Consider the following 15,435-nt stretch of genomic DNA (forward strand, 5'->3'; position numbering starts at 1 on the left):
TTTTTAGTTGTGTTATATTAGAATTAATGTATTTAATGGATTGTTTGAAATTGGTTTATTGGAACAATGTTTAATTCTTAGTAGTATGAGATAAGAATTAGTGTATTATTTTTAACATGGGTGTCTATTCTGTTTCTAAACTTTGTATTAGACAGATACGGCCGTATTCATAGATTTCCGCTAAAACACGCTAGTAGGGCGACTAACTTAGTCGGCTACTAAGACCTTTTAGTCGCCTACTAAGATATGGTATTCATGGATTCTGTTCAGTGAGCTACTAAGAGCTACTAACTTAGTATGCTACTAGCCAGCTCGGCAGCCGATACTCGGTAGCGGTTTGGGTTCAACCCGCTAGGCTACGCTTGACAACACTGCATCTGACTCCTCCGCGGCGCGCAAAATTCGTAACACTATCAAACAAAAGAAATTGATTCAGCAAAATGCATTGAAATTTTTACTTCATAATGGATAATTCGATGTGATATCGCATCTCAGACATATTTTTTGATTGCTGTACACAAAAATTATGCAATACCTTTGGGAAAGGGTAGATTTATGAGTAATACCGAAGCATTTGTATGTTTGAGATGCAGTTATTGCTTTACAAACGGCCGTATATTTATTGATCACATACATTGCGTATTGTTTGCACTTCCGATATTTGTTTCCATTAGTGTATGCGTGATTAGTATGGAAAAACAAAACTAGCAACGTCAGTATTATACATATCTTATTCGGAAAGCAGAAATACACCTCGATGTCGGAGTAGAAACGAAAACTTTTGCAATGCAGAAATGAAACGTTAAGAAAATAACGTTGAGATAAATGTGTGAATGATACACATTTATTACGTTACAAACACCTACGTGCGAGCAATTAGTAACATATGTTTGCAACTCCTAAAATGTTAGTCAAGGAAACAACAATCTGCTTCGCTACATTTAAATATTTCAAATATTGACAGCGTGCGGAAATATACGGCATATACTTTACTAGAGGTGGTTAATGTAAAAAACAAAGCATAATTTACGTAACTTGTTTTACTTATTTATTGCTGATCATATCACAAATAGCACTACAACGCACACAACATTTCACTTCACATTTCACTTCACATTTCACGAGCTGTCTTTATGACACTTATAATCCGTACATTCTGAATCAACTGGTTCAATGAAAAGCTTGACTCACACTTAATTTAAAACACTATAACGTAACTCTAGTAAACAATGATAATCAGTTTTCCAATCTCTCTGCACACACCAAAAGAATTTGCACTCGTTGACGTTCGAAAGAATTCTTCGCGTCTCACTTCCCACTCATCACTAATGATTTAGAATCAGTTCATGTTATTTCACATTACCATTACGTAGACAATGAAATAAATAGGCTGAAACAAATTTTTAAACCAGAAATTGAAACATCAACAAACTTCCAATCTCACTCTCCACTATCACTCGTACCGTAACCAAAACAAAAACAACAGCGCAACGAAATACGCGAAATGTAAATACTGCCGAAAGCTCACGTTAAAGTGACTAGAATAAGTAATATAATCAAACACAAATTATAAGCGTACAAACGAATGAAAATTTATAATCGTTTGCTGTATCCCTAAAGAACAACTGCTTCAAATATGAAACATATCCCCTTCGCAACAGCTACCTTTGATCGAAATGGTTAAACCAGTATGAAATAAATAAATAATTTTGTCGAAGCTCATACACTCACAAATCACTTCACTTGTCGCTTCACTCTTTACTTCATCGTATATATGCAATCAATTCACTTAGGGGCGCACTGAATGTACAAATTGTGTTCACATACACCACTTACACTAGAGGCACAAGTTCACTGCAAGTCGTAGCTTCCTCGCAGCTACGAAAAACTTTCAATTCCTGTCAACAATTACACTACATACGTTGCCTGCCTTACTTGAAGAATGGATTCTCGTATTCCATTTTGGCACAAATGCATAAAAACTCTATAAGAGTATACAAATAAAACCGGAGTTCGATCATCCACAACGGTCCGCCATATTTAGTAGCTCCCTTAGACAAGGCCGAAGGGCGACTAAGAACCGGCTACTAAGATAGTAGCATACTAAGCTTAGTAGCCCTCACTAACGATCTATGAATACCATTTTGCTAGTATGCTACTACTTAGAACGCTACTTGGGCGTTAGTAGCTTACTAAGGAAACTATGAATACGGCCGATAGAAACTTGGTTTGTACACATTTGTTATTCATGTACATCTAATGCTGCCACCAGGCAATAGTCTACTTGCAGCAATGTATGATAATAAAAAAAATCCATGCTGCCGTATGGAAACGCATAGCGGACAGACAAGCAGACATCCTGTAGGTTCGAAGATTTTCGACATTTTTTGCATTGGGTGGTGATGCGAAGAAGCCTTCAGGTGGCGGTCAGTATGCGTCTTCTTTCTGTGAACTTCACCTTCAACCTGAAGACGCTGACTGCAATGTCAGCGAAACTGTTGTCGCTAAAAGCCAACGGGCGCGGTGAAAACCCGAAGAGAATGCAAAGATCAACAGACATCCTCTTTTATACATATAAAGGTGCACCTTTTGTATTCAGGAAAGAGTGATAAGAAGGTCCAGTAAACACTATTTACCACTCATTTACGTGAAATATATACTTAGATCTACATCTAAATCTATTTAAAACCCCGAAAGCTGCCTAAAAAGGCGTTTGACAGGTGGTGTTAGGACATCAGCTAGACATAGCAATAAAGCATATGTTAAAAAAATTAGGACTAGCATTTATCAAAATCATTTATGGTTCGGGGGAGAAAAGGGTCAATGCAGTCCCTTGTAAGCGGCATTTACAGTCTCCGTTACTTCGTCGATTCCTGAAACGTTCGATTCACACTTTGCTAATGACATTCCCGGGCGACGACTAAAACTTTGAAGCGAGCCCACGCGTCAAGAATTGTGACGATAAGGGTGAGAACTTTGGCGTGAAAGCACACAGAGCTGGAAGAGTGAAAAGGGAAGGGGAATAGTTTGGCCCGAGTCGTGTCTTTGGAAAGGGAAAAGGTGAAAGGGAAGTCGAAGGATTTGGCGAGAAGAGAGAGAGAGATTACGAGAGTTAAGGTCTTTTGGGAGTACCGGGTGCTACGGAACAGTTTGGACTACTTAGAAAGCTCTTGACCGGCTCTCTTTCTCGTATTTCATTCCTCCGTGAATGTCTCCGCCTATCGTGCTCACGTAGCTCGTCTTCCTGCGAAAACGAAGAAGTAATGGAGAAGTCGTGTGATCCAAATTACGAGAACAGGTTGAAGGTAAGAGTTTGAAATATATGAATGATCGGTAGAGTAGGTATACTCTACACTTAAATGGTGCAACAGCCATTTTTTTAACGATATGAGTAGCTGAAAAATGCTCAGTTTTTTTAAGGATCGCAGACGAATCCTTTCGCAGACTTCTATGACGTAGCTCACAATCAGTACCCTGGAGACTGTTCTTAAAAGTAATACTCGTATTATCTTAAAAATACTATAGTTATTATAGTTATATATTAAAGTTATTAAATGACTGACTACGCCTTTCTGTGCTATATAGGAGATAGTATTCCGTAGTGGATCTGAACAGTTTTTAATTTAGAATTGACTCCAATCGAGTGTCAACTATTAGTACGTTTCTTTACTCACTTCAACTCTATTCACGTTATAAAAGTGTGTATCAACCACATATGGAGCAAAGAAAAATTTTCAGCAAGGAAATGCAGCTGAATGAAAATGTACGAAAACATAACTCCAATGTTTAGTAGCATGCAATGATCTCAGTTTTCATCCAATAATCTTCAAATATGTCGAAGAATATTTTTCGATTATGTTATCCTCTGGTTTCTCATGATTCCGACAGAAATGAGGCCGGTATTCTATTACAGTCGAAAGCAATTTCTTACGCTATATGTAATGTCTCATAAAAGTTCAATAGAATGAATTTTGTAGATCATACGATGAATATTTACTATCATATTTTGCAGTCACTTTACGAAACCGAAGCACCCCTAGACAACCATACTTTTACTTTATACTCATAACTTTACTCGATTATTAATAATGCGTTCGTCAATTATTTTACTACTATGTTGCTAAATATGTTAATCCTTTTATATGTATCAGTTACTTAATTTGGATTGTAGGAGTAAATGTTTTGAGTATCATCGATTGTCTAATCTTATTTCAGAGTTGGAGAGCGGACTTTGCGATCGCAATTCTTGGCGTACTTCAGCTTTACTCCTGCCGACCACTTCAGCCTGGGGATTGCCAATCGCGGAGGAAAACGAGTGGAACACACAGGTGAGGTAGTGTTCTGGAAAGATTTTTATTCCGAGGACAAAATCAACTATCCATTGCCGTGTTGATGAAATTTTTATTAACATTATTAACACCATTGATAAATTGAACTGAAGACAGTGTCAGAATATAGCAACGTAGCGGGGAGTAAATTGCTGCAACTCTGCTGTGATTGTAGGAGAGCGTCTCAGTTTGCATTAGGTGTACTAAGAAAACATAAGTCTAATGTTTAGTAGCATACAATGATCCCAGTTTTCAAATACGCCGAAGAGTGTGTTTTTTTTAACTTTGTTATAACTAGGTTTTTCTTGATCTTGGGTATCTTCTCAATTATGTTTTTGGCAGGACGTAATGTTTTCTATTTAGGATGATCACCGTGCTCTACTTATATTTGTTCCTCTTAATCCGGTGTAAAATTTGTCGTTCTATTCAATATTGCTCGAAAAATGTTGCAATGACACGAAGATTTATACACAGCACTCTGATGATATATCTTTTTCAATGAATTTAACGTAAGAATTTTAGTTTTGTTTCTATAAAAGAAAAAATATAAACACCGTCGTCGGTGATTTCATTTTTCAGAGTGTGATTGGGTGTATTTGGAGCACCTCTGCAAAACAAAACCTGTCAAAGGGACTGGGGGTACTGGCAAGGGAGGCAGGGGCAAAGCGAAGGGAGGATTCGAGGATGGAGCCAGGGGAAATGACGCAGGTGAGTAAGATTTGCGTCAAAAAATTGTGAGCAGGCTCAATAAATCCATGGATACTATGAATGCTATTTTCCACACTCTAATATAAAAATTCCAATACCGACCACGGCTTCGACATTTTATGTCATTTTCAAGGTAAATGTTAGAATGACGAAACCATTGTAGAATGCCGTGGTTCTTCTCTCATGGTTTCGACATTTATTTATTTATTTATTTCCATAACGCCGAAAACAGCACGTGTAATGGCCTTTTTACATCGGGGTTCATTAAACATTTCAACGATTGCACTTTCACGAACAACCATGCACTGGACTTATTTATTATAGTATTCTACCGTTTAAGGTAGGTTTCCATGGAGTGCTCAAGAAGTGATCTGGAAGCCTCCCTTTCCTCCCAGCAATGCCTTCTTTAGTTCACCGTAAGGCCTAATCCCTTTCAATCTATCTAAAAATCCTATTCTTTTCCTTCCCCTCCCTCGTTTCCCTGACATTCTACCCTCTAGTATCATTTTCGACATCCCCTCACCGCTAAGCACCTACTCCATCCATACCTTCTGTCTCCTCCGTTCTCATCTAAAAGCTGCCTCTCCTCGCCAACCACATCCAGCACTTCGTCGTTCCTTTTCCTCTCCGTTTATTTCACCCTCTCCATTCTTCTCCATGCCCACATCTCGAATGCCTCCATCTTCACTCGTCTTCTTTCCTCAGTGTCCACGTTTCCGTACCGTAGAGAGCTACACTCCAAATCAAACTCTTCACTAACATTTTCTTTAAATTCTTACATAACGATCCTTCCTATTCATGAACGCCACCTTTGCTAGTGTAATTCGCTTCCTGATGTCCTTGCTACTGTGTCCGTTTTCCTCTAATGGGCTGCCCAAATAGTTAAACTGTTCTACCTGTCCAAGTTTTTCCCCACCTACTTTTATCTTGAGTCTCACATTCCTCCCTCGCGATACTTTACAAAACCGCATTACCTTGGTCTTCTTGTGATTAATCCTCATCCCATACTCCTCGCACGGCTCGTATAACGCATTCACTAGAGTCTGTAGTCCCCTCGCTGACTGGCTAATCAGCGCCTGAGCATCCGCAAACCTTACCGATTTCAACATCATTCCTCCCACTTTCAATCCAGCTTCCAACTCGTCCCACGCTTCTCTTACCATCTCCTCAGCGTATACGTTAAAAAGCAGCATGCCCTGGATAGGGGTAACCAAACCAGGCGGGACTCGAACCCGCGATATTCTGCTTGGTAGGCGAGGATGATATCCCGCCACCTCCGAGGCCGGCATTCTACCATTTACCTTGAAAATGACATAGAATATCGAAACCATGGTTGGTAGTGGATTTACATTGTAAATTCTGAATGTAACCATTTATGGTTTATATTTTATTATGGATAAATCGCATTTCCACCACGTCAAACCTGAAACGATTTCACATGTGCATCAAAGTTCTTTAAGAATTTGTTTTTTGGGATTTAAAAAGCTAAAGTTACTCAGTGCATAACGTTGATATCAGCAATGTATGCATATATATGTGCATGTGTCGTAATGATTCAATTTTTGGTTGATTGTTGGAAATGAAATTGGGTTCATTCATTTCAGGAGGATGTGTGCTAGCAAGTCCGGGTTATCCCGGCGTTTACCCACCTAACAGGGTATGCAAGTATTTGGTGACGACATCGTCCAGTAGGACGCACGTTAATCTTACTTTCACGAGTCTCCTAATGCCTTACAAGTAAGTGAAGTATGTGATTATTTATAAGTAACAATTAATATAAATAAATCCGTACCAATAAACGTCAACTCCTGTGGTAAGAAATAGGTTTGATTTCCATTTTTCCTCGCGGATGGCGGTGAAATTCACAATAATTACATTGGGAAAATAGTATCTTTGGCGGGGAATCGAACCAGAGGCCTTTGATTTTTCGGTCCACCACTCAGACCTCGCCACATAAGTTACTTGAAATTGTGGAGGAAATCAATTAACTCTGGTATCGTAGTCATCTAAGACGTAGCCCGAAAAGCCACTCCTCTCTAGTTCGATATCAGGTCTAACGAAAAAATATTCAGTGAAAATTAATGTGAAGAAAAAAGAGTACATTTAATGTGCATAATTATGATGCACATTTTTTTAAATCATCTCTGAGAGTTATAAATACATATATTATTTGTTTTCTTAATTTCGTAATATTTTTAATTACTTAATTAATATTTAAGAATTACCATCATCGTTTCATCTCATGAATAAAATTTTACTTTCTCAGCCATTGTGATACCGACTTCATAGTGATACATAAGGGATCAACTTTAGCCAGCCCAGTGCTGACAAAAATATGTGGAACGCGCAAAACACAATTGGAGTTTTCTGGACCAAATATGCTCATTGAATTCAGGTAATGTTTTGGTATTTATGTTTGTTTTGTCATAATTTTTCAGTTCTTCTTAATATATAAATTCATAATTAAATTATAATGCTGAACAATATCTATCGTGCATATGCCTGTTTTTTTATTTCATTTGTCGAGTTTTAATTTAAGGATTATCAATGGGTATGGAAACATTCATACCTCAGTTATTACCTTGGAGATGAATCGAAAAAAAATATATACATATTTTTACTTTTTCTCTTATAGATCTGGTCCACCTGTTCCACCTTATGATTACAACGGATTTACCGCAAAGTTAGAATTCAACGAGCTACCCGAGGAATTTCCCGCAACGGAACTACCAATAAGCTCAACTACAAAATCAGCTGAGTCGGGAATTTTGAGTAAGGCGATGTTTAAAAAAATTGAATATGTGACAGGAAGCATATCAATCATTCTATTTTATTCCAGTCCAATTTTAGGCTGAACGTATTATTAGCTCATTCTATTCTAAACTGGAGTCAGCAATTAAATAATTTAAACTTCTGATTTGGAAATTAACATTGTCATCGTATTAAAACCAAATTACTAAAATACTGGGTATTCGCAATTGTTGAAGTACATTGTAAAGTAGTCGTTTCAATTTCATCTCATTTCGGCCGAGGAAATAGGTGAAGGCATATATTATGCCAGTGGCGTAGCCAGGAGTTTGGAATCCGGTTGGCTTACCTGAAGTTCTGGGGCCCTTCCGGGGTTATGGAAAACACAGTAGAACAAAGGGAGGTCCGGGTTCTCCTCCGAATATTTTTGAGATTTTCGATGTTGAAAACGTGATTTTTAGGACTCTGAAGCACTAAGTTTTTACGATTATTTATTAAAATAAAGTATATAAATCGGATGGAGTAAAATCTTAAAAGGCTCAAGGTAGTAACCCGGAAAGTCTCCCCTTGGATAGGCCAATGTATTATTTGGTATAAAAAAAATTGAATCGCTGTTTATGACTAAATTTGAATTAGAGTAAGAAAAGAACGACACATTTATTTATATGTGTTACAGCGTAATTCGTTTTCTGAGTTTATTGGCATTTCTAAAGAAATAGACTTCATGGCATTCACGAAGTGAGATTTTGAATTAAAGAATAATGTGATTTGATTGTTTCATAATGCTATAAACTATTTTATATGCTTATAAAAATTGATAAGGCGTTAAGCACTTTGATAGAAAATTATATTTACTGACTCGTTAATGGAGTAATAGCCACTACATTGGAAATATTAAATGGAGTTTCATTGTGCGAAAAATCCAGAGAAAAAAAATCATTCACCTTGACTAAGGCGAATAATTTTTTCTCTCTGGATTTTTCACACAATTAGTGCATTGCGTATGACTCCGTAAAGTTATCACCAAAGCTAGTCCCAGTATACTTAAATTGGAGTTTTATTGTCATTAAAGGTACTTTGTTTTTTAGGCAAAAACTGAGAGTATCGTTTTTCCTTTCTCAGTGGATGAAACTGGAAATATTCCCAGTCGTAGACCAAACACACTTTGTGATTTTGTGTACCATGGAAATGCCACTAGATCCGGACAATTTGACACGAGGAATAAAGGCCTGCAAGTGCCGTCTGCACCTGGGGTCTCTACCGTTGCTGTACCAATCACCTGCAAACTTGAGTTTCATGGAAGGAGCTCGGATATTGTATACATGTCTCTTTTTAACTTCAATTTAAGGTAATAATTTCTACGGTTGCATCAAATTAGCACCGTATCTATTTATTTTGAATTATAATGTGAATTCTATGTTGACTTAATGAGTATGGACTGCTTATTTGCTTAAAACACATTTTAGTTGAAAATCACTTTACTTAGGTGGATAATATACTTTTAGGGCCCCTACCTGTGAGTCATTCATAGAAATTTTCGATGGAGTACTAGACGAGAGCAGCAAATGCATCGAAAAGATATGTAGTCCCTCCATAAGAAATGCAGAAGATCGACCGCGAAGGTAAGGTAGCTATTAATCTACACCTGACTGCTTATAGTCAAAGATCCTACATCTGCCTCTGAAAAGCGACCTTTTTGATTTGAAATATGGAATGAAATTGTTACCAGCCAGCATGATTATTATAAATAAAAAGCCGTCCTGCTCTGCATATTTAACCTTGACGTTTTTAATAGAGGTTACGTGCAGTACTTTTCAATATTTTATGTTCAATTTTTCCAAAAACTGTTCATTTTTGGTCTTTTGAATGATCCGAAAATTGAGAAATCAAACTTGATTGCAATGTGAAAATGAGAGATTCCAACTATAATGCGTCTGCAAGCAAACTCAGTACATTGTATATATTTAAAAGAAAGAGAATAAAGGTTCATCAAACGTAAAAAAAACCTCTAATTTTATATGCTAATGTTTCTGTTCCATATATGCGGTTCAAACTATTCTTAAATGTGGGATGTTAATTTATGCACTCATTCTTACGAAATAGTAGAATATGAGTTGAACAGGAAGAATAAAATTTACAGTAATATATATGTTACTGCTTAAAATGGTGTTAGTGATCTTGATTTCTCATTGTCTATTAGTATTTCAGAGCACAAGTCCATTGTATCGACGGGAAATATCTTGACGATTGTCTTCCACAAGACGATTGACTCAAGTAGTGAATTCATTGAAGGTGCCTTTTTATTTCACGATGGTACGTACTTCCTTTACTTCTCCTCATGAAAAAACTTTTTTTCGTTATTTCACTTTTAGCTATGTTTTCTTAAAAAAATTAATTATTGAATTACTATTTTTGTGCATTAACATTATAAGTATTTCAATATATTTAAAAAAATATAACGGATGTCTAGATTTATTATTTGTAATAATACTTGCGAGATGCTAAAAGTCGGGCACAAAGCAACTAGCCGTGAATATTAACTGATAATTACTTAGCTATAAACACCTAATCGAATACTTTTTCACATTTTATATTACATATCTGTGATGAATACTATTATCCCGCATACATGCTTATTTTATATTGAACTTAAGTCACACTTCGATAAATTGCTTCATTAAATTACAAATGATAATTATTCCATTCTTATTTGCAGAACGTCTGGATGGGTCTTTAAAGCCCTCTACACTCTGCGATGTTGTCTACGATGGGGCCAAGAGGAGAGGTCGGGAAGCGAAAAAGGAAGAGCCTTTGACTGAGCCAATAGCTGGTCGTTCCCATCAATTTTTGAGATATGTCGAAGGCCCTCTCCGGTGCTCACAAAGATTTGACGTCGAAAAAGGTCAAACTATTACCCTAAAGGTATATACTTTACATATTTTTATAATTAAGGAATAAATTTATCCATAAAGCTAAATAAAAAAAATGAAGGTAATGGAAATGAGGGAGTTTATCACTTATCATTCAAATTTTATATTCATATTTAATGTTATAATTAGTTTATAACTGTGTTTCCTTCATCACTTTCATTCGTTTTCGAAGGAATACGGAGTATTGCCTTATTTGGGAGGGTGAGTGCGAAAACAAATCACCGACATTCCGCTCACCATAAGATCACTGCAGTTGAGCAGCACTGGTCTCGAACCAATGTTGAAAGGGTGTCACTTATTTTCCAAGTGGACAATTTTCGAGCTCTTACCTGTCAAGTTTGTGACTATGACTATAAAGAATACAATTTTTTTATGACGTCGGAGAATTCAAATCGGTGACGAATGAAACGCGAAGTGGCACGATAAACATGCCCAGATTTACCGGGCTGAATCACCCGTCGTCATGAAGCTAAAAAATGGGCTTTTTCTATAGTGACTGAATTTGACCTTTAAATGGCAGAAAGCATTCTCAGTGATTTTCATCGGTATACATGGGGTCTCCAACCTTTTCCATGTAATGGCCACATTATATATTCCCCATATGTATGCAGGCCGAAGTAATAAAAAGAGTCAGTACTAGTAATAAAATTTCCTAAAAATTTACAGTATAAACATGGAAAAATTGAAAAAAAAACTTCTTGGAAAAAGTCAGGGCATACGGAATAGGTAGTAAAAGATTCCTTGAGTTTAATTTTACGCAACCAAATTAGTGTGAAGAATGATACTCTTGTTTTTACTTCAAAATTTAGTTAAAAACCACGTTCCAGATTAAGTGAGCCAATTGTCAGAATTTATTTCAAATAATCATCAGAAAAATGTTCTCTATAGCTAGATTTCACCTACCTCAATTTTGAAAATGCTTGTTCACACAAGTATGTTTACACACAAGTACGGGTTTTGTTGGGCGGGCCATACTTCGAAGATCCCCTGGGTGTATACTATTGAATAATTATTTTGATTGTCATTTCATCGCCATGTCTTCCATGCCGTTTACAAATGAATTTCCGCTGCGATACAGATTACTTCGGGAGAGAGGTTGACGTATGATCCACACTGCAACACTCGCTGCCAAACTGAGAATGGTGGAGGAGGTATAATGGATGAAGACATTGGCGGTGGATGTTCATGCATGACCAACTCCATCCCATTGTAGCAAACGGATCACATGGTGATAACTGCCGCAGATGGGTCCGGAAGTCAGGTCTCATGCCTCTGTGGCGATTTTCACGTGAGTAAAAAGAGGATATCTTCATAAACGCGTCATCACTTAGCAGCGTATCGAATGCATGACGATTTGTTTTTTACCTCTATTTTTTCAATTTTGTCCTTTATATTTATGATTAAATTGGTTTAGAATATACCAATGTATGCTTCTTCTTTCTTTCTTAGCATGTGATGCCAATTGCCATGAAGAGCACAACTAGTCTTCTCTTGGAATACAGGGTTTCCCATTTCAATTGGACTGCTAAAGGATTCGGTTTCAAAGGAACCTTCAGATTTGATGATGAGAACTCGTGTGGAGATAAAATAAAAACTGAGCTTGCAGGTAATGTATTTTTATCCAAAGAAGAAAAGAAAATTTTTCTCTAATAATATTATAATGGATTCATGGTGTTGTAATACTACGATTGACATACTCCATTTTCCCCCTTCCCGCCCGAGTTCCTTCAGTTCCCTACATTATTTTTATTTTCTCCATATTTATCTGCCATAAATACTTACCTTCGGTCGCACAATTTGTGCATTGCGGGTGACTCAGTAAAGTTATCACCATGGCTAGTCCCGGTATACTTAAATTCGTCTAGAGCGAACACCTCTTCGTGTTCAAAGCTCGGGCTTTGCTCTCCGGCTGTGGCGCCGTGCGCACGAATTGGACTGCTAGTCGCATAATATGCTCAGAAGTCCATACCACCCTGTCCGATATAGTCACAAATTTCTCCATAGGGGAGAATGATGCCTCGGTACCTTGATTGGCAAAGGCACTCGGTCGAAAATCGAAGGACCCGTGTTTGAATCCCGGTCAAGGCGAATGATTTTTCCTCTGTGGATTTTTCGCACAATTTGTGCATTGCGGGCGACTCCGTAAAATTTTCACCGTGGCCGGTATACTTCAATTACCTTCGGTCTTTTTATGGGGGCTTTTTCTTCGATATTTCGACCTTTCTCTCGTAATTACAGTGTCATAAGATATGGCCTATCCAATGGGTCCTTCTCTGGCGTATGGAGCTCTATATTTCCTTTTCCTCTCATGTTCTCGCGCACAGCTACTCATTCATCACACTTTCCGTCCACTTGCTCTTCAACACACGCCCCAAGCACCAGGTCTTGGAAGTCTCTGGTCAGATTTTTCAATATCATTTGCTTCTGATTCGTTGTGTTGAAGAGAACTATCATGGTCTTGAATCAAATAAGTATTTTATAATTCGAGAATGCATCCCGAGAAAAATTTTCTCGTTTTATTATTTTACAAAAAAGTCCTCTTCGATATGAAGCTTATGAATTTCTTCAGTGTTTTAAGTTCCTTATGGATAAAGATGGAGAAAATGATCCACTTATTAATAACGTTAATAAATATATTTCCTTCCCACATATCCATTTCATTATTTAAGTGCCCGAAAATAGCCATTTGTGCTTTTGATGAAGCAAAAATATATACGCTAATAAATAAATGTTTTTCATGATATGCCTACGTTGCCTGGTAAATTGGCTTCTTGTATGTTGAATTTCAAATTAAAAATGCGGCACTTTTTCATGTATTTTTAAATGAAAATTATTTGGCTGTTTTAGGCTCAAAATAATCTTGTAAGCTATTAGAGTTACTTTTATTTGGATGGATATTTTATAATTAAGAAAGAAGATAGGCGAGTGAAATGTGATTTTAGAATATGGCTCTCCAATTATCATAACAGCGACCTATTTAAAATTGAATAATTAATTGAAATGTTGTTAAATGATGGGCATATTATAGGAGAAAGAATGCAAAATTTTGGTAGTAATCTAGTTGATAAACTAGGTGGAACGCAATTGCATGCCGCAACTGGATAATCTGGTGGTTTTTCTAATATTTTAATTCATATATTTCTTATATTTTGTAGGACGGATTTCTACTTTGTATTATAAAAATCAATTTTCTTCTTTCATTAGGTACTAAGGATATTATTTTTTTGCTAATTTATGCGTATTATTCTTAAAATTCTAGGTTCCATTGACTCGAAAACTAAAATGAAGGCGCTACCTGCTGCTGTAAGGAATTATTACCATGAATCATGTACTTGGCTTTTAAATTCCAAAGTTGATAGGCAGCTGACTATTGAATTGTACTCCTCTGAAAGTAGTAAGTCTTTATATTTAATACCATATTGTCAACTTGTTACTTAATTTTAGTAGTGCCAGTTCCTACAAAATTATGCCTTGAAACTTATTTCTATTTTTATGACGAATCTTACAGAGCAATGCAATGTATGGAATTTAACAGTCATCCAATATAAATACAATGGAATCGAATCGGAAATCAAGGAAATTAGAGAAGACATGATGGGAAAAGTTTTACATGTATTTTGTCCGAAGCAAAGGAAAAAAATAATTCACCTTCAATGGAAGCAAAACAATGTCTTCATAAAGTAAGTATAAACAAATGACTAATTATCTATAAACTACTGTTATTGTTTATTTTATTTTGCGAGAATCCGTTCTAATTCACTCCTGCTTTCTATTGCTATTTGCAGATTGTCATCCCTGTCGAATTCACCCGCAGGATACTCAATAAGATGGAAATCTCAAAATGAGATAGCCAATATAAGAGTTGCTTCGCCTCCGGACAGGTCATCTGATGGAAATATTATATGGAGTAATCAGCACGTCGCTTTCATCATGTATCTTATAATAATTCTCCGAAAGCTCAGTTTTGTGTGATCGTGTAACTTCAAGCTTGTGAGATTTAGTGCCTTATCAGATTTTTGTCAGAGATATTTATCCGGAATAAGTGGACCTGTCGGAAGGCTCAAACTTAAAAAAATGGAGAGATATTACTTTTTATACTTATTTTTTACGGAAATTATACTTCTACCAGTGTGCAACGTAATACGTGTGTTAACGTCCAAGGATTTGTTCTTCGAATGAGATAAAGACTAATATATTCATTCAATTAGGAGCCAAATGACATTTCTTTCCATCATAGGACGAGTTTCCTAAGATGTCTTTCGCTAGTGCCTCTCGTAAAAAATTACGCAAGGTACAGTGCTCTGGCTCAAGGGATTATTTGGAAAACATTTTATCCAGTAGTGAAGATGTTGAAGTGACTTTGGTTGAAGAGAGAGTGAGCATGTGTTTGGTCAAGTGCTAGTGAAATATCGAGCAGAAAAAATTATTTTGAATAAATATCTGATTGATAAAAATTTCTAATAATTCAACACAAGGAAGTCGAAGAATTTTAATCGAATCTGATAACTACAAGAGCGATGGTTTTTTTTCAACGAAAGATAATTTTTCAACCTTTTCGATTAAAAATCTCCAATCCTAAATATTTATTACTTTTTTAGTATTCAGCGGTGAAGCATTAGAGTTCTTGGATGTCTATCAGAGATCATCCTCCACTATTTTTTGGGAGGGGGATTTATAAGTTTAAATACCAAACATATTTTAGCAATTGGAATTTATTAGGT

General features: G+C 36.5%; 1 protein-coding gene across 1 annotated transcript in view; it reads left to right on the plus strand.

Moving 5' to 3' along the window:
- Window positions 1-15,162, plus strand: part of LOC124157093 — a 55,265-nt gene extending 40,103 nt beyond the window's left edge. The window contains exons 5-18 of the mRNA XM_046531574.1: window positions 4,216-4,328; window positions 4,908-5,036; window positions 6,641-6,773; window positions 7,303-7,431; window positions 7,672-7,808; window positions 8,907-9,132; window positions 9,290-9,406; window positions 9,985-10,097; window positions 10,501-10,706; window positions 11,793-12,002; window positions 12,164-12,320; window positions 13,974-14,108; window positions 14,223-14,394; window positions 14,500-15,162. Of these exons, the coding sequence (XP_046387530.1) occupies window positions 4,216-4,328; window positions 4,908-5,036; window positions 6,641-6,773; window positions 7,303-7,431; window positions 7,672-7,808; window positions 8,907-9,132; window positions 9,290-9,406; window positions 9,985-10,097; window positions 10,501-10,706; window positions 11,793-11,927 (1,438 nt within the window). The 3' untranslated portion in view covers window positions 11,928-12,002; window positions 12,164-12,320; window positions 13,974-14,108; window positions 14,223-14,394; window positions 14,500-15,162. The remainder of the gene's footprint in view (window positions 1-4,215; window positions 4,329-4,907; window positions 5,037-6,640; window positions 6,774-7,302; window positions 7,432-7,671; window positions 7,809-8,906; window positions 9,133-9,289; window positions 9,407-9,984; window positions 10,098-10,500; window positions 10,707-11,792; window positions 12,003-12,163; window positions 12,321-13,973; window positions 14,109-14,222; window positions 14,395-14,499) is intronic.
- Window positions 15,163-15,435: the final 273 nt, after the last annotated feature.

Source organism: Ischnura elegans, chromosome 4 (assembly GCF_921293095.1).
Source record: "Ischnura elegans chromosome 4, ioIscEleg1.1, whole genome shotgun sequence".
Taxonomy (NCBI): Eukaryota; Metazoa; Arthropoda; class Insecta; order Odonata; family Coenagrionidae; genus Ischnura; species Ischnura elegans.